This window comes from Macrotis lagotis, chromosome 1 (genome assembly GCF_037893015.1).
Source record: "Macrotis lagotis isolate mMagLag1 chromosome 1, bilby.v1.9.chrom.fasta, whole genome shotgun sequence".
In the NCBI taxonomy this organism is placed as follows: domain Eukaryota; kingdom Metazoa; phylum Chordata; class Mammalia; order Peramelemorphia; family Peramelidae; genus Macrotis; species Macrotis lagotis.
This window is the reverse complement of record NC_133658.1, coordinates 900136508-900162944: the sequence shown is the minus strand read 5'-3', so window position 1 is coordinate 900162944 and position 26437 is coordinate 900136508. Positions and strand designations below refer to the sequence as shown.

The following is a 26437-nucleotide window of genomic DNA, read 5'->3' as shown; positions in this document are numbered from 1 at the left end:
AAGTTGTAAAGGTTGAAATGACAAGGTTGGCAAAGGATGAGATAGGTGAGTTGAATGAGAATGAGGAGTCAAGGCCTGGACAATCAGGAGCATAGCGGTGCCCTTAATGGTAATGGGAAAGTCCAGAAGAATAGGGTTTGGGGGCTAGGGGAAGGTGGAGAGAATGAATTCTGTTTTACATATGGTGAGTTTGAGGTGCCTATGGGATACCCAGCTGGAGGTGCTCCCCAGGCAGCTGGCAATGAGAGACTGGAGCTCAGGAGGGAACTTAGGTAGGACAGAATTAAATCAGATTGTGCTCAAAAGGGATGACAGTGACTGGGTTCTCTGAAGTCTGGCTTCCTACAGGTCTGCTATCAGGGGATCAGATAACCTCGACAGAATATGTACTTCAGGTTTGCTTGGGCACCTTCCTGTTTACTACCTCCACCACTTGCAGTGCCCTTTTGCCTTGCTTAGTATCTTACCGTACTGACCTCCTCTTCCCCATGTAGCTGGATGAAGTTCTCATAAGCTCTGATTGTCCAGTTTCCTCTCTAGGAAGATAGTGGCAGGGGCTGGATATTGAAGAATGTGGGGGAAGTGAGAGCTTTCAGAGAAAACTAGCAGCTCACTCATCCTTCGAAAGCACAGCTTCCTGCCCCAGTCATAGCCTAGCCCACTGAGCCCAGAAGGACCTCGATGGGTTACTGGTGGATGGAGCTGGGAAGACCAACTCCCAAGCAAGTGAGTTCCAGAGCAAAAGGCTTGTTCCCCTATTTATCCAAGATGTGCTGACAGCGTGGGTCCTCCAAGCTCACGGGAGTACAGAGGAGCCCAGTTCTATATAACTAGCCATAATCTCTCTCCTTAGCCATGTCACCAATTCCCCTTGGACCTTATGAATTGTAGCATCTTCAATGTAATGTAATAGATTCAAGACAGAGCTGGAATTTTTCTCTAAATCCACTCCTCTCCCAATGCTCCATTATTGTTGGGGCTGCTTGGTGGCACAGGGGATAGAGCACCTGCCCTGGAGTCAGGTGGGCATTTGAATCCAGCCTCAGACACTTGACACCTACTGGCTGTGACCTTGGGCAAGTCATTTAATCCTGACTGCCTCGCATCCAGGGTCATCTCCAGTTGTCCTGATTTATATCCAGCCACTGGAGCCAGATACTCTAGAGGACAAAGTGGGACTGGGGAATTAGCACAGCCCCCCCCCCCCCATTCAAATCCAATTAATTTGTTTGTCACCTCCTTGATGTCATGGTCTTTTTTGAGAATGAAGGACAAAAAACATCATTCCAAGTCACCCAGGTCAAAACTTCAGTACGTCTCTGCTTCTCACTCTTAACTCACATGTCCAATCCATTGCCATATTTTTTATTTTTTTTCTTCACATCTCTCAAAAGTTCCTCTGAGGTCTACCACCTTAGTTCATGCTCTCATCATTTCTTGCCTGGACTGTTGTAACAGCCCATCTTAGGGCTTGACTGAAATGGCTTCTTCCAAGGAAATGAACCAACATCTCAGTTGCTAAATGCAAACCCCTTTTCTCAATCTTTGTCCTGCTTGACCTTTGCATGTAACCCTATTTATCAACTCCTCCTCTTCCTCCTCCTCCTCCAGGATCCTCTCTGTTCCCTAGGTTTTTTTCATGGCTCCTTCTGGCATTCTCCCTATTTCTCTGATCTTTTTCAGGGGCATTCGGTAGTGCTCCAAGGTTCAGCTTGGGTCCTTCTCTAGTTCTACTCTCAGTGCCATCATCAGCATGTGTGGGTCCAGTCATCCTCTCTCTCTCCCCAGGACTCCCCAAGATTCAACCCTCATCTCCTTCCTTAGTTCTGGCCCCACTTTGCTTCAATTCAACAAGCATTTCTTCTCTTATGGTTCTGTTGATACATGTCATGATTAGTGTGCCAGTGTCAAAGACCTGGCATTTAACTGGGCAGGAAGGTGATGGTAAGAACAAAATGAGTATACTAGGCACTGAGTAATGCTTATTGAATTAAGGTATTGAGACCCTGTTCTGCCCCTGATCCAGTGGGATGTGGGTCTTTACCCGTGAGATTCCCTGTTTCCTGACGTCTTAATTCATTAGACCCCTCCTGCTGTGGTTTTACCCTGTGTCAGCATCCTAGGATCTCAGGGTGATCATTCTTCCCCCCCTCTAGGTTGGATTTGTAGGGGTTTCTTTCCTTTAGGGACAACCCCTAAACCCTATAGCTCATCAAAGGGCAAACCACCAAAGGATCTGAGTCACTGCCACATGATACAGGTCAGAGTGCAGTGATCACATCCTAACCCCCCTATATAATGACATCATCTCCCCAGTCCTCTTCCCTTTCTTGATTTCTATCTTCCCGTATTAACAGATGGTTCTATTTTTGTGTGCAAAGAAGTCTCTGCATACAGGATTGTTGGTCCTTATTTTTAAGGTTCTATGAGTGTCCCTTTATATGGGTCTCTTGACTGAGTCCATGAGTGTGGGGACATAAAGAATCAAAAGCAGTTACGGAAAATCTTTGAAGTTCAAATGAGTACAGATAGCCTATTTGCATTTTCCTTTTCATTCTGACTCACATTACCCCCAGATGACTCACAGCCACTACTTTTCTCTCCTCACTCCACCTGCCCCTTCCCCAGTCTTTCTCTTCCAGTGGCACACTCTCATTTAATCATGAGAACTAGAAGACAAACCAAACTTTCTTGAAAGGAAGGAAAAACTTGAAAAAAGAGACTGACTAGAGGTGTGTGTAATTACTCTTAAAGCCATTCTTGTCCACATCTGTGTAATAGGAAAAAAGGAACTGGCAAAAGAATGTGGGCTGGACAGGAATTTTAGGTCCTAGGATGGAACCTAGGGGCTGAGGGGTTTTTAAGGAGTAGGATGTGAAAGAATAAGAATATTTGAGTTTCTCAGTCTTTTTTATCCTATATCAGAGTACAAAAATGGGAGAAGAGGGGGAAATCTCCTGAGTATCTCTCTTCTTGAGTAGAAAGCAAAAGAAACCCTGAACTTTTATTTAAAAGAAGTAAAACTTGCCAAGAGAAAGAAAGTCTCTTGGTCACTGACATTTCCAGTCTACCCTGGGGCTTCCCCTTCCAGAACTTGGTCACTATTTTATGTCACACCACCTGACCAACACTTTGCTCCACCAACTGACCATAATGGTCTTGGGGTAATGGGGAACATTCCCATTAGGTAAATTCTAATCAGAAATAACATAGTATGATTCAATGTGAGGGATGAGACTATTTTATATTTGCTTTATTTCCACTCCTTTGACTCTATGTCCCTTCCCCTCCAGGATCAGGAGGCATAAACAACTTCCATCTTTCCAACCCAAGTCGGTTACAAATCAGCTATCAGCCCTAAAAAGGGCTTGAGGTCACAAAGTAGGTGATCCTAGAACAGAAAATTGAGGGCATGTTGCTCAGGTTGGTAGAACATATGGGGGGGGGGGGTTGAAACTCTACTGTCTTAAAGGGAAGATAGTAGTCTGGAGCATCCAATAAGGTGGAACCCAAGGGAGGTGGGTGAAGCTAATGGAAATTGAGGCCTAAAGGGTCTACAACTAGTAACTGGTCTGCTTTCCCTTGCTCAGGCTTTCTTTCCCACCCCACATTATATCCCTACTTCTTAACCTTTATGGCTCTATATCCTTTGCATGATATCCACTATCTCTAAGCCCCTTTCCATGAAAACCATTCTGTCTCTGAAAAATGTTCTGTTCATGGTTTTCTTTTTGCAAGACATGACAGAGAACCATGTTTCCTTATTCTCCAGTTTTTCTCTTGAAATACTAAAGACATTGAAGCAATGAATCGTTTCATTTTTCCCAGCCTTTCCCTTACCTGGGAAATAATAGCCTTTACCCCTGCAAGTTCCTCTTTTGCCTTTACTGAAAACCCCTTCAGTCTTTTCCCTGATTCAGGTCTTCTTAGCCTTCCACTCTCACCCTTCTTCTCATGCCTCCTTGAGAATAGCTCACTTTCTCCCTGGTTCACCATGGGAAATCCTCAGTACCAGGGAAGAGAAGCTAACCCAAAGGCTTTCCTTGTAAGGGACTGAAGCCCTGACATCATCCCTGATCCTATTTTTCTCTCTGAATCTTGAAACCTATCTTCTGACCGTCCAACTTCTCAGGGGAACATCCATTGACTGCAAACTTTGGGCCCATGGAGGACCTGATGAAGCCCCTATCTCTTTCAAAATCACTGTTTAGGAGTCCTCTGAAATCTCCTATTCTTTTCCTCAATCTGGACACGAGAGAAAGAGCTCCAGGATCAGTGTCTCCTGGACCTGAAGCCTGATCAGTTAGATCTGGGCTTCCATCCTTCAGACAGGTGAGTCAGTTCTCTTGGTAGATCACAGAATAAGTTTTCCTCTTTTCAGGTTACTCATACCCCAGGGCTTTGGTCCAACAACTCCCTCATTTGACCTTGCTTCCTCTACAGGCTGGAGGCCAAGCTGTGCCTTCCCTCCCAGGAGTCTCTGAATCCATTTCCTGGCTGGGGGGCAGTGCCCTTGCCTTTTGGGCAGTTGTACAGTCCTCATGGTGTTGATTAGTACTACCAGAAGTTTAAGGCCAGGACTTTGTGATGTTGTGATATGTAAGGGACACAGGAGTGCCCAGACTACAGCTTGGTGTTGGCCGGCATGAGTCTGCCAGAGGGGGTAACCACCTTTGTCACTTTGCTTATGGAGCTGAGCCCTGGGGAGGTGGGTCCTCTCCAGAAGGCAGCCTGGGGCCTTGGGAGTAGAGACTCTTGAAGTAGAGTGCAGGGGGGTTCTTGGAGAAGAGGTTGAAGAGGAATATCAGGGACCAAAACATTATCAGGAAAAGGCAGACCTGACTGGAGAAGCAAGAGGAGGGAAAGATGGAGCAAAGGAGTTGAAATTGGGAAAGCCCCTTGCGGACTGGCCAGGGTCAAGGGCATCTATCTGCCCAAATGAGAGGTGGCCCCGCCAAAGGGAAAAGCTCTTGCTGGAACTGCAGCAGCAGAGAGAGGCCCTGTCAGAAACCTCTCCCCAACGGTTGAGGAAGAGGCTGGGGACCTCTGAGGGGGCCCCTTATCCCCCCAGCCAGCCTCACTACAAGGAAGCACCATCCCCAGCCCAGGTGCTAGGAAGACCAACCTGTCCTCGAGGGCATCCCACTAATGTCCCCAAGGTATGGAATTCTCTTCTGCCATTGTGCCCCCATCCCTGAAACTCGAGAGAAATGTAGCCTCAGGAACAGAGATGAGTTTGGGCAAGGGGAGAGTGGCCACAAGTCACTAGTGCAGAACAGAGAGAGCCCTGGCTTTTGGTACGTTCGCTACATTTTCTGAGCACCACCAGAGCAGGCTGGGGGGGTTCTCCCTCCCTCCCTCCACTCCTCAGGCGCCCCCTCTCTCTGAGGCCCCCAAGCTGCCGACGCTTTGGGATTCCTGCCACTTCCATCCCGGCCCAGGGGAGTCCTGTTCCCCGTGGGGCTGGGCGCCTCTGCCCCTGCGGGGAGGCGCAGCGAAGGCCAGTCTGGGCTGGGCCCCGCCATCTCCTGCACCCGGGGGGGTCTGCGGCAAGTGCCCTCCGGGCCCGGCCCCGAGGGTCTGGCCGGGCGGCTGGGGCTCCCTAGCCGGGCTCTGGACCTTGCCAGAAGCCTGGCCCCCACCCAGGGGCCTCTGGTGGAGAAGCCCCCCTCCGGCGGGTACCGGGCCGCTTGCCCCGCTCTTCCCCCTCCGCAGTGGGGGGGTTCCGGGTGGAGCTAGGCCCGGTGCCGGCCCCCGTAGCCCCGGCCCCACGCCGGCGGCTGCCCCCTCCCCTGGAGCTGCCCGGCAGTGAAGCCCGTCCCCCGCGGCCGTGGCCGAGCCCCCGAGGGGCCCCTTCCCGCCGCCCCCGGGCCGGGCCGGCCCCCGCTGCCCGGCCCGGCCCGGAGCCTGCGGGAGAGGCAGCGCCGGGGCCCGGGCCGGACCCGCCGCCGCGAGGCCGCCCCGCTAGCCGGGCCTCGGCTCTCCTCCTCCGGGTCCATCCGGGCGCCCGCCTGCGGGGCCCCCGGAGCGCCGTGCTGCTCTTCCGGGCCCCCGGCGGGCCTGGGGCTCCCGCGCCCCCGCGGCGGCGCACCCCCGGGCGGAGGAGCGGGGGGCCTCCCCGGCCCCGAGGCCGCTCGCGCTCCGGGCGCTCGGTTGCTCCGCCCTTCTTTTCTTCCCGCTGGGCCGCATCGCCCCCTGGGAGCCGTAGTCCGCGCTGCTAAGCTCGAGGCGGAGAGAACAATGGCGCCGGTGGGGAGGAAGGACCCCAAGGACCGGCGGCCCCCAAGCCCCGCCGCCGGCCCTCCTCGTGCCCTCTAGCGCTGCGCCCGGGAGCGCGTCGCCGGCCCCTCTCCGCCCCCCCCACCCCGGTCCCTCCCGCGGCTAACGGAAGCGGCGAGGCGGCGGGACTCCATTTCCCGGCGGCCCCCGCGCCGCGCGGCTCCGGCTCCGCCCCGCGGCTCCAGGCCCGGGCCCGCTCCGAGGCGGGGAGCAGGAAGGGCCGGGCGGCGCGGCGGCCCGCGGCTCCCGTGGTGCCCCGCGGCGGCGGCGGCGGCGGCGGCGGCGCGGCGGCGGCGGCGCGGGCAGGGCCAGGCCGGGCGCGCCGCTTCCCGCCGGCCGGGCCGGGGCGCTGTGGCGCTTATTATTGTCGTGCACCGCGGGCCGCCCCGCCCCCGCCCCTCCCCCCGGGCCTGCGCCCGGCCGCCCCTCCCCCCGCCTCCCCGGCCCCTCTCACGGTGCCAAGATGGCGGCGGCGGCGGGCGGCGGCGGTTGCCCGGGGCCTGGCTCGGCGCGGGGCCGCTTCCCGGGCCGGCCGCGGGGCCCCGGCGGGGGCGGGGGCCGCTGCGGGCGCGGCGGCGGCTGGGAGCGGGCCCGGGTGGCCCTGCGGCGCGGCGGCGGCGGCGCGGCCGGGCCCGGGGCGGCGGAACCCGGCGAGGACACGGCCCTGCGCCGCCTGCTCGGCCTCCGCCGGGGCCTGCGCCGGCTCCGCCGCCTGTGGAGGGGGCTGCGGGGCCGCCGGGGCCGCGGCCGGAGCCGGGCCCGGGCCGGGCCGCCCGAGGAGCCGGGCCGGGGGCGGCCGGAGGAGGAGGAGGAGGACGAGGAGGCGGCGGCGGCGGCGGCGCCGGAGGAGAGCAGCTCCGAGGAGGAGGACGCGGAGGTGAGGCCGCGGGAGGGGCGGGGCGGGGGGGGGGCGGGGGGCGCCCGGGGGCGGGGGGCGCGGGGGGCCGGGGCGCCCCGGGCCCGGCCCCGCCATGTGACCTTGGCACGGAGGTGCCCGTGACAACCAGGAAGTGCCGGCGCCCCCCGGCGCCCCTTCCCCGCGGGGCTGAGGGCCCGAGCCTGCCCTGGAGACTGCTTTGCTTTCCCTGGTTTCTGCTGGTCAGACTAGAGAAGATGGAAGTGGGGTGCGGCCCCACGCGGGGGTCGTGTGGAGGAAGGTTCGTGGGCACTGACCACTGCGTTCCCTCCCGGTCCCTCCATCAGGAGGAGTTCCTGGGCTTCCCCTCGGACGAAGATGCGGCCCCCAGTTCCCTGCGCTCGGCGCTGCGCTCCCAGCAAGGTGAGTGAGGGGCGCAGGCCCCGGCCCGAACCTCCGGAAGGCTGTGTCGGGGGTCCCCGGCCCCCCTCGCCCCTCGGCCGTGCCCTCATCCGTGTCTGCACACGACCGCTCTCCCCACAGGTGGAACCCCAGGAGGCCGGGGCCGAAAGCACGGGACCGCCCCCCCTCCGCCTCCCCGCCCCGCCGGAGGGACCCTCACCCCCCAGAAGACCCCGTCCAGGAAACGGGGTGAGGCCGGCAAAGAGCGGATGGTGCAGGTACTGGCTGAGCTGCTTCAGCGGTCCCAGGCTCCCCCGAGCCCCCGGGGCCGCGTCTCCGAATCTCCTACCCTCCGGCGGCCTCGAGGCCGGCCCCCGGGGTCTTGCAAGAAGAAGAAGCAGCCCCCGGAGCCCGTAGCGACTGCGTCCACTCCCAAGCCGGCGCTCCCCGTAGGCCCGGGAAATCAAAGAGCCGTGACCTGGAGATGTCGAGAGGCCCCCGGCCCCGGCCCAGGGAGCCACAAAAGAGGGGAATCCGGTCGAGGGGGCCGAGGAGGTAGGGGCCGTGGCCGGGGAAGGCTCCCTCTCCTTCTCAAGTTTGTCTCTAAGGCCAAAAAGATGAAGATGGGACAGCTGACCTTGGGAACTGAGCCAGGAAGGGGTCGAGGTCGTCGAAGAGGGGGACAGCAGGGGCCCCCCGGTAGAGCCGGGTCTGTCCAAGGAGTGGGGCAAGAACAGAAATGGCAGCGGGAGGAGGAAGAAGAAGAAGAAGCCGTGGAAGAAGAAGAAGGAAAAGGTGAAGAAGAGGAAGAGGAGGAAGAAGAAGAAGAAGAAGAGGAAAAAGATGAAGAAGAGAAAAAGGTGACCAAGGAAGAGGAAGAAAAACCACCTTCACCACCACCTCCTCCATCTCCACCACCTCCCCCATCTTCGCCTGCCCCTCCCCCACCTCCACCCCCTCCACCCCCTCCAGCCCCTGAGGAAGAGGGAGACGCGCCACCTCCCGTGGCCACGGCCACTCGGTCCCGAAAAAGAGGCCGGCCCCCCCTGACCCCTACTCAGCGAGCTGAACGGGAGGCGGCCAGAGGGGGACCAGAGGGTGGTTCTCCCCCTACCCCCGTCCCTCCTGTGGGACCTCCCGAAGACAGTCCCACAGCCCCCCCCAAGGGGACCACTTTCCTGAAAAATATCCGCCAGTTTATCATGCCTGTGGTGAGTGCCCGATCTTCTCGTCTCATCAAGACTCCTCGAAGATTCATGGATGAGGAAGTCTCCCGATCCACCAGGACTGAGGCTTCGCCCCCTCCCAGGCCACCTGTGGAAGTCTCTCCTCCAACCCCTCAGGAGCCAACTCCAGCTCCACTCCCTACCCCTACCCCTACCCCTACCTCTACCTCTACCCCTACTCCTACCCCTACCCCTACCCCTACCCCTACCACTACCCCTACCCCTACCCCTTCTCCTACTCCTTCTCCACCACCCCGATCGCCAACACCCCCACCGGCCCCTCTTCCTGAAAAGAGACGTTCTATTCTGAGGGAGCCCACTTTCCGTTGGACTTCACTGAGTTTGGAGCTAGCCCCACCTCCGCCTCCGGCTCCTCCACCGGCCCCACCCCCTGCACCCTTGACCCCATCTCGAAGGCCCCTTTTGCTTCGAGCTCCCCAGTTCACTCCCAGTGAAGCCCACCTGAAGATCTATGAATCTGTGCTAACCGCACCTCTACCGGGGGCCCCTGATCTCCCTGAGCCAGAGCCTCCCCCAGCTGACGAACCGATTTTGGAGCCTGAGGCCCGGACAGGTAGTCGAACCAATCACCTCAGCTTGCCCTGCTTCAGCCCTTCAGCAACTACACCCACAAAGGCTGAGGGCCCACCAGGCTCACTGGTTCCCAGCAATGGGCAGCCACAGCTACTCCTTCCCCCTGAAGAGCAGAATCTTTGTGCCCGAGGAACAATTTCACTTCCACTCTCTGGAGTAGAAGAGAAGATGTTCAGTCTTCTCAAGAAGGCTAAAGTACAGCTGTTTAAGATCGACCAGCAACAGCACCAGCAGAAGGCGGCCCCCCCAGTTCCGGTGAGAACAGGGCTTTTCCTATTCCCTTCTAGCTAGCCAGGGTCCACCTAGATCCTCTTTTCCATCTCCTTGCAGATTCCATTTTTTAAAAAAAATCTTAATGTTATTTTATTTTTTCCAGTCATTTCTAGAGATAGTTTACAATATTCATTTTTGTAAAAAAAAAAAAAATCATCCCTCCCCCTTCCCCAAGACAGCAAATGATCTGCTAGAGATTAATCATGCACAAGACTCTTTCAAGGTTTCACCCGTTCATTGGGCCCATTCTCCTCCCCACCCCCCCCACCCCCACTGTTGCCCTATCTCCATCCTTCCTCACTGTCCAGCTCACAACCCTATCTCTTTCCCCCCCCAGTCAAGCCCTGGAATGAAGGTGGAAGAGGCTGTGAGGACCATTAAGCAGAGCCCTGACAGAGGGGCTGTCAAGTCTGAGGATGAATTTCTGGAAGCCAAGAAGGAGAGACCGCCGGTATGCGATGACAGAGGGACTGATGCCAGATGGAGGAGGGAGAGAAACTGGATTGGAGAAGCCAGGAAATTGACTACCATGTTTTCTGCCTATTCTTCTAGGGCCCCGAGTCACCAGTCCAGGGTCCCCGAATCAAACATGTTTGTCGTCATGCGGCTGTGGCTTTGGGCCAGGCCCGAGCCATGGTCCCCGAAGATGTCCCTAGACTCAGCGCTCTGCCCCTCCGGGAGCGTCATGACCTTGCAGCTGATGGTGAGGATGCTGGGGGTGGGTTTGGGAGTAGGGAGGGGTGAAGAGAAAAGAAAAACCTGAGGTTGGAGAACATTGTCATGGGCTAACCTTGCTTCTTCCTGCAACAGATACATCATCCGCATCTGAGACTGAAGGTATCCCTTCCCGGTCCCGAAGGGGAAAAGTGGAACCAGCAGGCCTGGGTGGGAGTTCGGGTTCCACAGGAACCGGAGGTCCCCTGCCACATGCCCCGAGACGTTCCCTGCCCTCCCACCAAGGCAAGAAGATGAGGATGGCACGATGTGGGCGGTGCCGGGGCTGCCTGCGTCTGCAAGACTGTGGTTCCTGTGTCAATTGTCTGGACAAACCCAAGTTTGGAGGCCCAAACACCAAAAAACAATGCTGTGTGTGAGTTGCTCTCTCCTGGGTCCCTCCTAGTGCTTCTTAGAGGTGACCCCCCCCCCCAGCATTTTATGAATCACCTATAATCCAGTCCTAGTCCTGTGGGCCAATGAGGACGTAATTCAGCTTTCGTTATTATTGTTATTGTTATTTTTATCATTATTCAGAACAGTAGAGTTAGCATCCCAGGAGGTTGGCACCCCCCCCTTCCCCACCAGACCTCTAGTCCCCTCCCCCAGTGATGGGCCACTCCCCTTCCCAGGTACCGGAAGTGTGATAAGATTGAGGCCCGAAAGATGGAACGCCTGGCTAAGAAAGGTAATGTCATCCCATTAGAAAGGTTTTTGTCTGCTGACCCCCCCAAAAAAGCCCCAAACCCATCAAACACTTTTAGGCAGAGGCGTGACTAAAGAAGCTAGGGTGGGAAGGAGGCCACATTAGTCTTTACCTTCCCTCTGCCCCTGGCCCAGCTTCATTTCCTCTCCATTCTATTTCATTCTCTTAAACCTATCTTTTTGCCATTCCTGCATTCCTTCCCTTCCCCATTTCCCATTAATTCCCTTCTATCTCATTTCTGCCTCATCTGATCAATCATTTCTCCCTGTTCCTCCCCCCCACCCCCCCATACTTGTACTTCTTATCCTCCACACCGTTTCCCCCCCCTCCCCCTGTCCTCACAGGCCGAACAATGGTGAAGACACTGTTACCCTGGGATTCCGATGAATCCCTGGAAGCCTCTCCTGGGCCTCCTGGCCCACGTCGGGGGTCAGGAGGTGGGGGGCCCCGGGAGGAGGCAGTGGCCCCCCCTGGGTCTGAAGAGCAGGATCCCCTCCTGCAGCGCAAGTCAGCCCGTCGCTGTGTCAAACAGCGGCCTTCCTATGACATTTTTGAGGACTCAGATGACTCCGACCCAGGTGTCCCCCCAGCTTCCCGCCGCCGTGGCCCTCGAGAAAATGGTGAGGACCAGTTAGCTGTGTCCACACTAGCTTCCCCTGACTCCCTGACCCAAAGTGGCTGGTTCTTTGTCTGGGCTCTTAAGGCTCAGTTCCCCTTAACTTCTGGGGCCTCCTCGGGTCATAGACAGTGCCAGACTTTAGAACAGGTTTCGCTTCTGTTCGACACTCCCTGATCTTCCTGACCTGGGAGTAGAGAGAACCAGCCCCAAAATGGGGGTGGGGTTGGGGCAGGCTGCAAGGGTCAGCAGATGTCCTCATTGCCTCCCCTCCCTAGAGCTGCCGCTGCTGGAGCCTGAGGAGCAGAGCCGGCCCCGGAAGGCCACCTTGCAACCCGTGGTGCAGCTTAAGGCTCGGAGGCGCCTGGAAAAGGTCAGCCCTGGCTCCTGTCACACCTGGGAATGAATGTGCTGCCCCCTGTTAGGGCTGAGGGGAGAGGGAAGGGGGTTGGAGCAGGTGGTGAGGCAGGATAGCCCCTCCCCAAAAATACTTGGCATCCAGTTGGGGAACAAATGGCCTGATGTGAGAACTCCTTTAGGGAAACGGTGGAGCCTAGGTTGGAACACTGGGGTGCAGCCAGGATCCCCTCCCCCCACCCTGGCTATCCTTGCCTTGCCTCCAGGCCCATCTCCCTCCCACCCCCTTCCCCAGGACACTTCTGGCCCTGGACCCTTTGCCTCCTTCCCCAACGGCTGGACTGGAAAGCAGAAGTCTCCAGATGGGATCCATCGAGTGCGTGTGGATTTCAAGGTAGAGCAGGAGCCGATGAGGCATGGGAGGCACAGGGTGGGGAGGGGGGCTTTGGGAGTCACAGTTGACTGAGAGTAGATGGCAGGAATTTCTGCCTTTCTGTTTTCTCTTAAGTGTCTGTCCAAGCACATTGGATGGAACAGCACAAAATGGGTCGTGAGTGTGGGCTTAGGAGTACGATGCTTGAGGGAAAGGGGTCAGAGGGTTTAAGCCATGGGGAACATTGCGGGGGCAAGAGTGCGGCATGCATTTTGATGTAGAAGGCAGGGAGTCAAGGTACCTTTTATATCTCTGATTTCGATTTCCCCTTTTCTCCCACCAGGAGGATTGTGATCTGGAAAATGTGTGGCTGATGGGCGGTCTAAGTGTGCTCACTTCTGTGCCTGGGGGTCCCCCCCTTGTGTGTCTGCTCTGCGCCAGCAAAGGCTTACATGAGGTCTGAGCCGCCGATCCCCCCCTACCCGTGCCCTCCTAGTCATGCCCTTGCCGCCCATTCCTCCAGTCTCCACTGCCCCATATTTCTAGACCCACTCTTTGATTCTTTGGCCTCCCCCCACAACAGCAGGTTACCTTTTTCTCTCCCTAGCTGGTGTTTTGCCAGGTCTGCTGTGACCCTTTCCACCCATTCTGCCTGGAGGAGGCAGAGCGGCCACTCCCCCAGCACCATGATACCTGGTGCTGTCGCCGGTGCAAGTTCTGCCATGTTTGTGGACGTAAGGGTCGCAGCAGCAAGGTGAGAGGATGGGGCCCGGAGCTGGAGGGGGCCAGATGGGCACGATAGCCTGACCCTGGGGTGGTGACTCTTCCTCTTGTCTTCACTTGTGCTAGCACCTGTTGGAGTGTGAGCGCTGCCGCCATGCCTACCACCCTGCCTGCTTAGGGCCCAGCTACCCAACCCGTGCCACCCGTAAAAGGCGTCACTGGGTGAGATCCCGACTTCCCCTGTGGCTCTTGGGTCTGTTTCTCATCCGACCTGAACTTTGGCGCTGACCTCCTACTCTCCTCCCCTTGTCCCAGATCTGCTCGGCCTGTATCCGGTGTAAAAGCTGTGGAGCGGCTCCAGGGAAGAACTGGGATAGCGAGTGGTCGGGGGACTACAGCCTCTGCCCCAGCTGCACCCAGCTGTATGAGAAAGGTAGCAAGCCTCCGGAGGCGGGGCTGGGCCTAGGAGTCCTGGGTACCCTTTCTGAACCCCCGTCTCTTCCCACAGGAAACTTTTGTCCAATTTGTACACGCTGCTATGAGGATAATGACTATGAGAGCAAGATGATGCAGTGTGCACAGTGTGACCATTGGGTGCATGCCAAGTGCGAGGGTCTCTCAGGTGGGTGGGGGGACCACCCTGGACCCCAGCCCTGCTCTCTCTGATGGTCCCCAGTCCCCTTCCCCTTCAGGGTGAGTGGACTACATATCCTATGAGCTCCCTGGGCACAACTTCCCCCAGCCTCCAGCATTTGACTCTTGAGGGCTGCTGGGAGCTGTCACCTCTGAGCCTTGCCCTCAACCGTCATCCTCTTTCTTGCCTGCTTTCAGATGAGGGCTACGAGATTTTGTCTGGGCTGCCAGACTCGGTGCTATACACCTGTGGGCCGTGCGCAGGAGCGACTCCTCCTCGATGGAGAGAAGCCCTGGATGGCGCTCTTCGAGGGGGGCTGCACCAGGTCCTCCAGGGACTACTGAGCACCAAGGTGACCAGCCCTCTGCTGCAGTGCACCCAGGTATGGTAGCGGGCCTCTCACAGTGGGGTGGGGAGGGCCACCCAGAGGAGGGGCTCACCTGGTGCTTCATTGCAGTGTGGCCAGGCTGGGGAGCAGCTGCACCGAGGACCCTGTGACCTGCGGGCTATCAGCCAACTCTTTGAAGATGGACACTACAACTCTGTGGTATGGGGTGGACCTGTAGGGAGGGGCTGGGGGTGATGGAGCATTAAAGGCGGGGGTCTTCCCTACCAACCAGCCACCCCCTTATAGCACAGCTTCATGGAGGATGTGGTCAGTATCCTGATGAGACACATGGAGGAAGGAGATGCTCCCGAGCGCCGGGCTGTTGGGCAGGTCAAGGGCCTCTTATTGAAGGTGCGGGCACCTGGGGAAAGAGTCCTTTTGTCTTCTCAGCTTCTGGCCCGGCCATCTTCTTGACTCACACTATCTCTCTCTCTCTCTCTCTCTCTCCCTCCGTGTCTCCTTTTCCAGCTACTGGAGTCTGCCTTCAGCTGGTTTGATGCCCACGATCCCAAGTACTGGAGACGGAGTACTCGGCTGCCCAAGTGAGCGGGGCTTGGCGGCCCAGGGTGGTGGAGAGGGAAGCCTGGCAGGAGAATATTCCCTGGGGCAGCTCAGTGCCCCCCATGACTGTCTTCCCTCTTTCCTGCAGCGGAGTCCTGCCCAACGCAGTTCTGCCCCCATCCGCAGATCACATCTATGCTCAGTGGAGACAACATGAATCTGAGATCCCTGTGTCTGGCCATGCCCCTGGTGGAGGGGCCGCTCCAGGTAGAGGGAGGGGCTCCCTGGTTCTGGAGAGGGATGGTGGCTTTAGTGACCACATCATTCAGGGTTGAGGAGGGGGTATGGCCAAAAGGCCAGAGCCTTGACCATGATCACATGCTTCGCTTTATAGCTACACAGGCAAAAGAGCCAGCTTTGGATCCCCATCAGGAGGACCCACGCCAATGTGCCCTCTGTCTCAAATATGGGGATGCTGACTCCAAGGTAAACGAGGTGGCGGCAAGGGAGGAAGCATCATTGCTCCACCTACAGTCTCAAACTGGGTGCAAGCCCCTGCCCACACTAGACTTCTCCCCCTTCTTCTCCCCCAGGAGGCTGGAAGGCTCCTCTACATTGGACAGAACGAGTGGACGCACGTCAACTGTGCCATCTGGTCAGCGGAAGTGTTTGAGGAGAATGACGGTTCCCTCAAGAACGTCCATGCAGCTGTGGCCCGGGGTCGGCAGATGGTGAGGCTCAGGGATCCCAGCACCCACCCTGGCCGTCATTCAGTACTTTTCTGGAAAATGCAGATAATTCCTCCGGTCCCCCTTGATAGGCCTGTCATCTGGTCTAAGGAGAAGCTCTCCATTACTCTGCAAAGGGTGTTGGTTCATTTCAGGAGGGGTTTGTAGGGAGAAGGGCTTGGGGTCGTCCTGAATCCCATTCTCCCCCCGCAGAGGTGTGAACTGTGCCTGAAGCCAGGTGCCACTGTGGGCTGCTGCTTGTCCTCTTGCCTGAGCAACTTCCACTTCATGTGTGCCCGCGCCAGCTGCTGCATCTTCCAGGACGACAAGAAAGTTTTTTGCCAAAAACACACAGACCTCCTGGATGGCAAGGTGGGCCTGGGGCCTTAGGGCCTGCAGGAGGGATGCCGACTCCTCTCTGTTCCTTCTTTTGTCCTGCTTATCCTGGGGCTTTCTCCACCATGTCTTCCCTGACGCAAACAGCTCCTTTGTCATATTCTGTAGTTCCTGGGGGCTCATAGCTGCTTCTCATCAATGCTGCACTGGGGGCCTCACAGCTTCTGCTCCTGGAGCGGTGTGGGGGGCCATCGACTTTGCTGACCCTCCTTCTCCCCGCTCTACCCCAGGAGATTGTGACGCCTGACGGCTTCGATGTGCTCCGCCGGGTCTATGTGGATTTCGAGGGTATCAGTTTCAAGCGGAAATTTTTGACAGGACTGGAGCCGGACGCCATCAACGTGCTCATTGGTGAGACCCCTGCCCCACTCCTGCCTGTGCCCTTCCATTCACCAACCGCACTCCCCGCCCCCCTCCTTCTGATCCTGCTCGTTTCTTCTTACAGGTTCTATCCGAATCGATTCCTTGGGGACGCTGTCTGATCTGTCTGACTGCGAAGGAAGACTCTTTCCCATTGGCTACCAGTGAGAGGCCCTGATGTGCCAGGGGTGTGGGAGGAAGGGAGAAGGCATGGCATGGGTTCCTCGCTTTCTGGCCTCACCTCTTCCTCACCTCCCAGGTGCTCACGTCTGTACTGGAGCACAGTGGATGCTCGTCGGCGCTGCTGGTATCGGTGCCGGATCCTGGAATATCGACCCAGGGGCCCTCGGGAGGAGCCAGACCACATCGGGGCAGCAGAGGAGAATAGGACCATTGTGCATAGCCCCATCCCCACTGCAGGTACAGCTTCCCCTCCCCATCTTCTGCCCACCAGCTGGTAGGGACTCTTCATTCACTTAGGGATGGTGACTCCACTCTGCTTTGTGTCCAGCTCTGGTTAGTTGTCGTGGTGGGAAGGAGTGGGTGGGGAAGCCTCTGCCAGTCTGGCATTGGAGGTGCGAGTAACATGTCCCCCTCACTGCTGAGCTGATTTGTGGGAGGAGAGGACCTAGAGAAGTGTGAGCCGACTTTGGTTGGATCTTAGAGGATTGGGGTAGGACACAGAGACGACGAAGCTATTGGAAGTGTGGTCAGGGACTGTCCTAAGCCCAGGCATAGAGGTGGGAAGGGAAAGGGCCGTGTTGGGAGGGGCAGGAGATATGTCTGAAAAGGTAGAAAGGGCCAGTCATCCAAAGCCCTGAAGGCCAGCTTCAGGAATTGAGCTTGGGTTGAATGGATTAGGAGGGAGCTGGAAATTGTAGCAAGCAGGGAAAGGTGCCCTAGGACTTCTGGTTAAAGGAGGAAAGACCTGGAAAGGGTGTCAGCCTGGCCAGGGCAGGCGATTTGTCACTTTTAATGTGAGTTTATTTGAGGAAGATTAAGGTATGATCAGCAAAACAGAGAGGGGGCAGAGGCCTTTCATTTGTGAGACCCTGGTGATGGGAGAATGGGGAGGCCATCCAGAATGGCAGGGGGGAGGGGCTTGTGGAGGGAAAGATGTGTCCGATATTCCAGGAAGCTTGGTTCTAAAGGGGAGAGGCTGGAAAGGATGCTCTAGTTGTGGGGGGAGGGGGGCGTCATGAGAAGGAAAGCTCAAGATCAGGTTGAGTCTGAGCTGTTGCTACCTGTATTAGGGGAGGGGGACCCCAAGACTGCCCAAGGGGGAGAAAGGACAACAGTGAGACTAAGCCCCACCATGAGGGCTGTGTAGCAGTGACCAGAGAGAATAGGGTTCCCCCCCCCGCCCTTTCTCTTGCCCTAACGTCATCTCTCATGTTATTTCAGAGCTGCTTGGAGCCGAGTCCCCCCAACAAGGGCCTGACACAGTTTCCCTAGGTCCTGAGCGCTACTCCCCTGCCCAGAACATGGGCCCCTTACCCCCCCCTCCAGAGCAGAGCATCACCCCTTCCCCAGCCCCTCGATCTGTCTCAGGGGCTAGAATCAAAGTGCCCAACTACTCACCTTCCCGAAGACCCCTGGGAGGTGTCTCTTGCTGGCCTCTCCCCTCCCCTGGTGAGTCTGAGCTGTTCTGGGTGAGAGGGAGGGGGAATGAGCTGTGCCCACATCAGTCAGAGCTCTGAGCTTTCTGTCTTCTCCCTCGCAGGAAGTCCATCATCTCTGTCTCATCACATCCCAACAGTCGGTGATCCCGACTTCCCAGCACCCCCAAGACGTTCCCGCCGTCCAAGCCCCCTGGCTTCCTGGCTCCCACCTCGACGGGCCTCTCCACCCTCCAGACTCACTCCTCAGCTCAGGGTGCCCCCTCCTACCTCAGCCCTCGAGGCCCTCATGCCTACCTCAGGGGAGCTGGCTCCCCCTGGTCTAGCCGCCTCCTCACCGCCTCCTCCAGAAGACTTGGGACCTGACTTTGAGGACATGGAGGTGGTGCCGGGGCTGAGCGCAGCTGACTTGGACTTTGCAGCCAGTCTGCTTGGGTCGGAACCCTTCCAGGAGGAGGAGATTGTGGCGGAGGGGGCTGGGGGAAGTAGCCGGGGGGGCCCTGGGGATAGTTCAGAGGAGGAGGCTGGCCCTGCTGCCCACTACATTCACTTTCCCCCCACTGTGGTGCCTGGTCCCGCCCCACCACCCAGTCCCCTACCTGGAACCCCCCGAATTGAACAGCTGGATGGTGTGGATGATGGCACGGACAGTGAAGCTGAGGCCGTCCAGCAGCCCCGGGGCCAGGAAGCCCCCCCTTCAGGGCCAGGGGTGGGGGGGGTAGGGGGTGGGGGGGGAGGAGGGGATGGGGCAAGGCCCCCTGAGGACCTTCCTTCTGAAATTGTGGAGTTTGTACTCAAGAACCTAGGTGGAGCTGGTGAGGGAGGGGCTGGCCCTGGGGAAGAACCCCCTCTCCCGCCCCCTTCACTGGCCAATGGCAGCCAGGTCCCCCCAGCCCCGCTCCCCACCCCGAACGACCCCCCACGGACGTTTGCCTGGCTTCCTGGGACTCCTGGAGTCCGTGTGCTAAGCCTCAGCCCTGCCCCTGAACCCCCCAAAACCGCTGCCTCCAAGATCATTCTCGTTAACAAACTGGGGCAGGTGTTCGTGAAGATGGCAGGGGAGAGCGAGCCGGCCCCACCTCTGCCGAAACGAGCCCCCCCAGCCCCCGCAGCTGCCACCCCAGCCTGGGGTCTCACACCTGGGCCCTTGCTGAGTGTGCTGCCTGTGGTGGGGGTGGTGCGCCCCCCACCTCCGCCTCCCCCGTCACTGACGCTGGTGCTGAGCAGTGGGCCGCCCAGCCCCCCCCGCCCAGCCATTCGAGTTAAGCGGGTGTCGACCTTCGCCGGCCGCAGCCCCTCAGCACCCCCTCCAAACAAGGCCCCCCGGCTGGATGGGGAAGGGGATTCCCCTGAGAGTATCCCCCAATCATTGGGGGCCTTGGGCAGTGGGTAAGTGGTGACAAGGGCAAGAAGGAACTTTGGGGGGTGGGGGGGCTCAGGGGATGGGGAGGGAGACGCTATGGGCATACGGGCACACATGTGGGTTTTATCTTCAAACCTGTGCCTCCCTTTCAACCAGACTCAGCAGAGTCCGGATGAAGACACCCACCATTCGGGGAATCCTAGACCTGGATGCTCCTGGGGAGCCCAGTGGGGGAGAAAGCTCCATGTGAGTGGCCCGCCTCCTCACCCCCCCCCCATTCTGGCCCATAACAACCCCCCCCCCCGTTCTGACTGGCTCTGCTCTCCTCTCAGGCCCCTTCCTGACCGGTCTCCGTTGCTACCACTGCCGGACTGTGGCTTCCCCAAGGTCTCTGATGGCCCCCCCGACCTGCTGCTTGAGCCCCAGTGGCACCACTACTCAGGTGGAGCACATGTTCCTCTGCCCCGGGTCTGTGCGGGGGAATGAGGACTCAGTGATGAGCCCGGTGATGGCAACACAAGGGGGAAGGGTGGGCTGAGGAGCCGAGGGAGCAGTGAGGTGCTGGGGGTGCCAGTGGGAGAGCGATGGCAACGCCTCCCTTACACACAGGTGAGGCATCGAGTTCAGAGGATGATCCGCCATTCCCTGAAGACAAGGAGAACCAGGGGCCCAGGCGGGCAGGGCCCCACCTGCGCTTTGAGATCAGCAGTGAAGATGGCTTCAGTGTGGAAGCAGAGAGTCTGGAGGGTGAGCTGGTGGTGCCAGGGTTAAGGGAGCCTGGGTAAGGCAGGGATCCGGGTGCCGATCTTCCCTTCTCCACAGGGGCATGGCGGACGCTGATCGAAAAGGTCCAGGAGGCCCGAGGTCATGCCCGACTCCGGCATCTGTCCTTCAGTGGTGAGCTGGGGACGGGCTTGGGGAGGCAAGGGGGTGGGGGGAGCTGGGAGGAACAGGGTCTTTAAAGAGGTAAGGTGAGCCTCTCGTCGTGTCACCCCAGGGATGAGCGGCGCCCGGCTCCTGGGGATCCACCATGACGCTGTGATCTTCCTGGCCGAGCAGCTGCCTGGTGCCCAGCGCTGCCACCACTACAAGTTCCGATACCACCAGCAGGGGGAGGGGCAGGAAGAACCTCCCCTGAACCCCCACGGTGCTGCCCGGGCTGAAGTCTACCTCCGGTGAGAGGGGGGGAGGTCCCCGGATCTCGGAGCTGCCTGGGCCCAGCCACAAGTGGTCTGAGGTGACTGCCCTTTCCTCTCAGGAAATGCACCTTTGACATGTTCAACTTCCTGGCATCCCAGCACCGGGTGCTGCCTGAGGGGGCCGCCTGCGACGAGGAGGAGGACGAGGTGCAGCTCAGGTCTACCAGGTACTGGTGGGATAAGGCTTGGTGAGGGGGACCTGGGGGAGGGGCAGGGCCTCGCACTAAGGCTTTCCCCTGCTCCAGGAGGGCCACCAGTTTGGAGCTGCCCATGGCCATGCGCTTCCGGCACCTGAAGAAGACTTCCAAAGAGGCCGTGGGGGTCTACAGGTGAGGGCTGGGGTGCTGGCTTCCACTGGGAGGTGTGTGCAAACCCATCTCCTGGCGGGGGGGGGGTCAGCCCCTGAACTGAAGGCATGCCCCCCTTCCCACACAGATCCGCCATCCACGGCCGGGGCTTGTTCTGTAAACGCAACATCGACGCTGGCGAAATGGTCATCGAGTACTCGGGCATCGTCATCCGCTCGGTGCTGACCGACAAGCGGGAGAAGTTCTACGACGGCAAGGGTATCGGGTGCTACATGTTCCGCATGGATGACTTTGACGTGGTGGACGCCACCATGCACGGCAACGCTGCGCGGTTCATCAACCACTCGTGCGAGCCCAACTGTTTCTCCCGGGTGATCCACGTGGAGGGCCAGAAGCATATCGTGATCTTCGCCCTCCGCCGCATCCTCCGGGGAGAGGAGCTCACCTACGACTACAAGTTCCCCATCGAGGACGCCAGCAACAAGCTGCCCTGCAACTGTGGGGCCAAGCGCTGCCGCCGCTTCCTCAACTGACCCGCTTCCCCTCCCCTCCCAGCCCTGGCCCTGAGAGGACCCCACCCATATACTTTGCCATCTTATTTCACCCTCACCCTGGGAGTGCGAGACCCTCCTCCCCCTGCACGTGTCCCCAGGGAGCCCTGCCTGCCCTCTTCCAGTTATCACCTGCCTGCAGGGGCCAGGATGTAGATATATTGTACAAAGGTTTCTAAATCCCTTCTTTTCTATGCACTTTTTTTATTTAAAAGGTGGGGTCCCAGGGGGGAGCCCCCCCACAATAAAGTCCGTCAATGTTTGGATCCATGGCCTCTGAATCTGTGTGGGGCTCATGGGCCCGAGCCGCTCTGCCCACCTTTTGGGCTTTCTTGTTCAGCCCCTAGTGGGAATGAGGAGCCAGAGTGCCAGGGCAGCCAGGTTTATTGTTCCAGTCATTGAGGCAGGGCCAGGGGTGGGGAGGGGGCTCATCTGAGCTTAAGCAGCGCACCCAAGGCGTCGGCACGCCCCAGCCAGCTCAGGTGGCCATTCAACTGTCCCAGCTGGGCAGCGGGATCCCGAGCCACCACCGTCTCCAGGAGGGCACGAAACGGGGAGTGTGCCAGCTGCAGGGGCTAGGCAAAGGTGGCCCGGGAGGTCAGGAGGTGTAGCGGGAGGCCAGGTGGCACGTGGTTCCCCAGGCAGAACCTCCACCGGGCCCAGGCTCGGGGCCCAGCAAGACGACCACCTCTTCCAGCAACTCAAGCTCGTCCAGAAGTCATGAGAGTGACTTGTGCCCAAGTGGGGGGCACTGAAAGGAAAGGGCACAAGGGAATGAAAGAAGTCCCGAGCCAGCTGGGCCACCCCCCGCTGCTATCACCTTAGGGACTCAGCAGACCCCTTGGTCAGAGGGAAGAATTTGCAGATCTCTGCTTCAGCTGCCCTGGCCCAGAATGTCTGCAAGGCCGCCCGCAGGAGAGGGCCTGCCAACAGAAGGGCAGTGATGCCTACCACGTACCAGGCTGCACTCCTTGCAAAGACTGCAAAGGGCTCCTGTGGGGTGCAGGTTGCATTGGGGGGGGGGGTGAAGGGTGCCCCTGAGGGTGAGGAGGGCCCTGCGGAGCCTGGGCCAGGGCTGGTTCCTGAAGCTAGGGAGCTCGTGGCAGGGAAGGTGGCCGAGGGTTCTGGGTCGCTTGCCAGTGAGCACTGACTCCTGGGGGTACAGGCTTCTGAGGAACAGGAAAAGGGCATGGATTTAGGGGAGGCAGCACCTCATCCATCCAGCCCAGGTACCCCCAATCTAGCCAGGGGCTAGCAAGGGTCTCGGGCTGGGGGGGGACACTGTAGCCTGGGGCAGAAGATGGTCCAGGCAGGGCCCACACTTCTCCCGCCCCGGGCCCTTATTGCAAAGCCCAGGTGAGCAGCGAACAAAAGGGAATCCCAGGCGGTCCCTATAGTCACTGAGCCCACAGTTCTGGGAGACCTCGTAATCTGAGGGGTGCAGGGAGAGAAGCATGCTTGGGTGGGGCCCCCCACCTCCCTGGCCCCAAGTGTCCCCCCATCCCCCCAGGCTGCCCCCACCTCCCTGGCTCTCACCCCGGCAGCTGGGCAGCCCGAAGCGTTCCACGCAGAGCCTGCAGCGTCTGTGGTCCAGGTCCCAGAACTCCATTAAGGGGCAGAACCGAGAGGGACTCCCCGCAAGGCCCCGGGAGTGGGGGCCGTGCTCCCCCAGAGCAGAAGGAGGAGCCACACGGCAAGGGCGGGGCCTGCGGGCAAAGTGACTTGGGCCTGGCTCTGATCACCCCGGCCCCCGCCAGAAGCCCACTCCTCCAGCCCCTCACAGGGGTCTTCAGAGGACTCCCTTCACTCCTCAAGAGTCCTCTCTTCCCCAAAGCCCCGAGGGCTGCTAACCATGTCCCCGACCCCAGCCTTTCCTGTCCCTGTCCCCAAGGGTCTCAGGACCCTCCAGGAAGTCCCTTCCCCTTCAGAAACCCAGGCCTAGCAAGCCCTGCTTCTCCACCCCCCACCCCACCTCGGCCTCAAGAAGGCCCAAACCCCCCACTGCCAGCCTACCCCCGGCACCTAATGCCAGTCTTGCTGTCTGGTTTAGAGCCCCACTCCCTCCCTTAACTTCCCCGTCTGGACAGACTGCATCACCTTAGGGAGTGGGGGTGGGGTGGCCTGGGCTGGCATCTTGGTGACTTCTCCGAGTCTCAGTTTCTGTTTCTGCAAAATGTGGGGGTTTTGATCTTGGCTCTTTGATCCAAACCCTCCTTCACACACCTCTGCCCGTGAGCAAGGGGGCAGGCATCCCACAACACCAATTGGAAAGAAAAGTAAAGGACAAATGAGAAATTTTATTGGGGGAAGGAGGGAGGCGATCATGGTTCCTTGTAGCTGAAAGCAGGCTACTGGGGATGGGGGCGGGGGGCTCTCAGAAGCGTCCATGGCGGTGGTCTGGAGATCTTCTATGATTCCTTTCTCGGGGGCGGTGTCCCCCTCTAGGCCTTGAGGGTAATGGCCCCCTGGAGATAAAGGGTCAAGGAAAGACGATGGCAGCAGTCCTTCCCAGGTCCAATTCCTGCCCCTGTTCCCTTCTCCCCACAAGCCAGGCTCACTCCCCACCAAATACCTTCTTCTCAGGCCTCGGCCATATAGCTGCCAGCGAAGGTCCCTGGAGATTGGTCGAAGGTGCATGAAGTTGCAGAAGCCACCCCGGGTACATTCACTGTGGCATCAGATGACGGGCAGGTGGAACAGCAGCCTTGCCCCCAGCCCCTCCCCTCCCCCTGCCAGGCCAGAGGCTACCCGTCCAGCATCCCTGCCCGCACCCCATCTCATATTGTCGGCAGCAGGACTCTCGGAAGTCGGTGACAGGGGACAGCTCAGCTTGCACAGCCTGCCCATTGAACCAGCGGTTGTTGAGCTCCATCACTGCCCGCTCTGCATCCTCTTCCCTCCGGAACTGGGGGCCCAGGGAAGACAGAGGGGAAGGGGTTAGGAGGGTCTGCAATCTAGCTGGGGGCACTCTAAAAGGCTCAGCTGGGAATTCTCCTCCAGTAACTGGGGCCTCAGGGAGCACTGTCAGGAGGCACAGATCTGGGGCAGGGAGGAAGAGGTCTACTTGGGCATCTGAGGAGGGGAAGGATTCTGATACAATAAGAGAGAGGTCCCTCAGAGTGGGTAGCCTGGGGCCAGGGGCAGGCCTCAAAACTGCCTGTATGGGAGGGGGGCCTCAAGCACCTTGACGTAGACGTTCCCTACTAAGTGGTCCCCCAAGTTGTCACAGACGTTCATCTCTTCGATCTCTCCGTACTTTTCCTGCAGCTCGGTGAACACCTCCTGAAGTGGGGGGGGGGATGGGAGGAGGGATCAGGCTCAGAGGTGGGGGAGGTCAGGTCCCCAACAGCTCCCCTTGCTCACCTCAAAGAAACTGTCATAGTGTTCCTGCACCTCGACATCACTAACGTGACCTGAGCAATTCAGGAATGAAAAGAAGGGTTATGGGGCTCAAGGGTCAGACCCCACCATCCTCCCCTAGTTTAGACGTTTCAGGGTCGCTTTGTCCACAATACAAGGGCTCCCTATTCCTGGGGCTCCCAGCCTCCCAGATGAGCCTGACTGGGCTTCCTTTATTTTTTGCCATGCTTGGGGGAGTGGGGAAAGAGGGGAGTCCTGAGCCTAAGGTGCCCATCCCCCTGCCCCAACTCTCACAGTGGGATCTATCCGCTGTCTGGGCCGTGTTCTGGGGGTTCCGGTACAGGTTGAGCAGCACAATGGTCTGAGGGAAAGGACAAAAGGCAGGAAAGAAGGGGTTCATTTTAGACTCGGAAGGGCAGAGCCCCTCAAAAGTGGAGGCGGTGGGAATGGAAGAGGGGGTGTGCATGGTGGGAACCACACTGGGAAAGGACAGATGCCTCACCTGGCTGAAGGTGGGTTTATTGTGGAGCCTGGAGCACCGGTCCCCGTGCCGGCAAGCCCCAATCTTAAAGTAAAAAGAGCAGTTAACCCTGAAAGAAGCGTGAAAATGAGGGGTGAATGGGGTGATAAGGCCCCTGCTGGCTCTCCCCCTTGACCCTGCCCCCCATGTCACTCTTTCCCCAGCAATTGGGACCTCTATCTCCCCTCCCCAACAATGAGAACAGCAGCCCCTCCCACATCACTCCTCCCCCAAGTGGCACCTGCAGCCCCTCCCCCAAGTGGGACCTGTCACCCTCCCCCCAAGTGGGACCTGCAGCCCCTTCCCAAGTGGGACCTGTCACCCTCCCCCAAGTGGGACCTGTAGCCCCTCCCCCCAAGTGGGACCTATCACCCCTCCCCCAAGTGGCACCTGCAGCCCTCCCCCCAAGTGGGACCTGGAGCCCCTCCCCCAAGTGGGATCTGCAGCCCCTCCCCCCAGTGGGACCTGCAGCCCCTCCCCCCAAGTGGTACCTGCAGCCCCTCCTCCAAGTGGGACCTGTCACCCTCCCCCCAAGTGGGACCTATCACCCCTCCCCCAAGTGGCACCTGCAGCCCTCCCCCCAAGTGGGACCTGGAGCCCCTCCCCCAAGTGGGATCTGCAGCCCCTCCCCCCAGTGGGACCTGCAGCCCCTCCCCCCAAGTGGTACCTGCAGCCCCTCCTCCAAGTGGGACCTGTCACCCTCCCCCCAAATGGGACCTATCACCCCTCCCCCCCAGTGGCACCTGCAGCCCCTCCCCCCAGAGGCACCTGCAGCCCCTCCCCCCAAGTGGTACCTGCAGCCCCTCCTCCAAGTGGGACCTGTCACCCTCCCCCCAAGTGGGACCTGCAGCCCCTCCTCCAAGTGGGACCTGTCACCCTCCCCCCAAGTGGGACCTGCAGCCCCTCCCCCCAAGTGGCACCTGCAGCCCCTCCCCCCATTGGCACCTGCAGCCCCTCCCCCCAGTGGCACCTGCAGCCCCTCCCCCCATTGGCACCTGTCACTGCTCTCCCCGGACCCCCAGGACCCAGTCCAACAAGACCCTGCCGCCATTGCCCTGCAGATTCCGGCGGCGGGTCCCCAGCACGACCGTCCCTCCCACCACCATGATTCTCACTTGTCCTTTTCTGTCCCGAAAATCGAGGCTAAATATTCAGCCATTTTCACCGGCTCCCTCCGCCTGTCCGCTTCGTGCGTCACTTCCGGGTGCAGCCCGCTTCCGGGGCGTGCTTTAAAGGGAAGGTCCCTGGGAGTTGGAGTCCGGCGAGCCGGGAAACGTGGCGGCGCCGTGAGGCTGCCCCGGAGCGCCCTTCCCAGCGCGGCGCGAGGCGGCGGAGGCTGGGCCTGTCCGCGGGCAAGAGCGGGAAGGGTCCCGCGAGGACTCGGGGCTGGG

General features: G+C 59.1%; 3 protein-coding genes across 5 annotated transcripts; 1 reads left to right on the top strand and 2 right to left on the bottom strand.

Moving 5' to 3' along the window:
- Positions 1 to 6742: 6742 nt before the first annotated feature.
- KMT2B (lysine methyltransferase 2B) lies at positions 6743 to 21432 on the top strand. 3 transcript variants are annotated; one of them, XM_074218843.1, is made up of 37 exons: positions 6743 to 7156; positions 7483 to 7558; positions 7679 to 8397; positions 8779 to 9612; positions 9968 to 10081; positions 10183 to 10333; positions 10441 to 10720; positions 10977 to 11032; positions 11395 to 11670; positions 11945 to 12039; positions 12319 to 12417; positions 12740 to 12853; positions 13004 to 13150; positions 13246 to 13341; positions 13435 to 13552; positions 13628 to 13741; positions 13951 to 14135; positions 14211 to 14300; positions 14388 to 14492; positions 14610 to 14683; positions 14791 to 14909; positions 15037 to 15128; positions 15236 to 15373; positions 15584 to 15742; positions 15997 to 16117; positions 16212 to 16290; positions 16386 to 16546; positions 17531 to 17758; positions 17850 to 19134; positions 19265 to 19354; positions 19441 to 19550; positions 19718 to 19855; positions 19931 to 20005; positions 20106 to 20283; positions 20367 to 20474; positions 20553 to 20636; positions 20743 to 21432. In XM_074218843.1, exons 1-37 carry the CDS (start codon positions 6743 to 6745, stop codon positions 21146 to 21148), a joined length of 7728 nt encoding a protein of 2575 aa, XP_074074944.1. In that variant the 3' UTR covers positions 21149 to 21432. The 3 variants fall into 3 exon arrangements, with proteins under 3 accessions (XP_074074944.1, XP_074074942.1, XP_074074943.1); XM_074218841.1 differs by having other exon boundaries at positions 7679 to 9612; XM_074218842.1 differs by lacking the exon at positions 14388 to 14492 and having other exon boundaries at positions 7679 to 9612.
- IGFLR1 (IGF like family receptor 1) lies at positions 21356 to 23417 on the bottom strand. Its single transcript, XM_074217244.1, is given in 6 exon segments — positions 21356 to 21773; positions 21776 to 21917; positions 22001 to 22335; positions 22412 to 22597; positions 22703 to 22900; positions 23390 to 23417. Coding segments are annotated over 6 exon segments (1068 nt in total). The 3' UTR covers positions 21356 to 21594.
- Positions 23160 to 26423, bottom strand: U2AF1L4 (U2 small nuclear RNA auxiliary factor 1 like 4). Its single transcript, XM_074218858.1, has 8 exons — positions 26162 to 26423; positions 25029 to 25116; positions 24821 to 24887; positions 24530 to 24579; positions 24350 to 24448; positions 23938 to 24071; positions 23739 to 23834; positions 23160 to 23631 (listed from the first exon to the last, which is right to left on the bottom strand). The coding sequence occupies exons 1-8, from the start codon at positions 26203 to 26205 to the stop codon at positions 23541 to 23543; spliced, it is 669 nt and encodes a 222-aa protein (XP_074074959.1). The 5' UTR covers positions 26206 to 26423; the 3' UTR covers positions 23160 to 23540.
- Between the last annotated feature and the right edge of the window lie 14 nt (positions 26424 to 26437).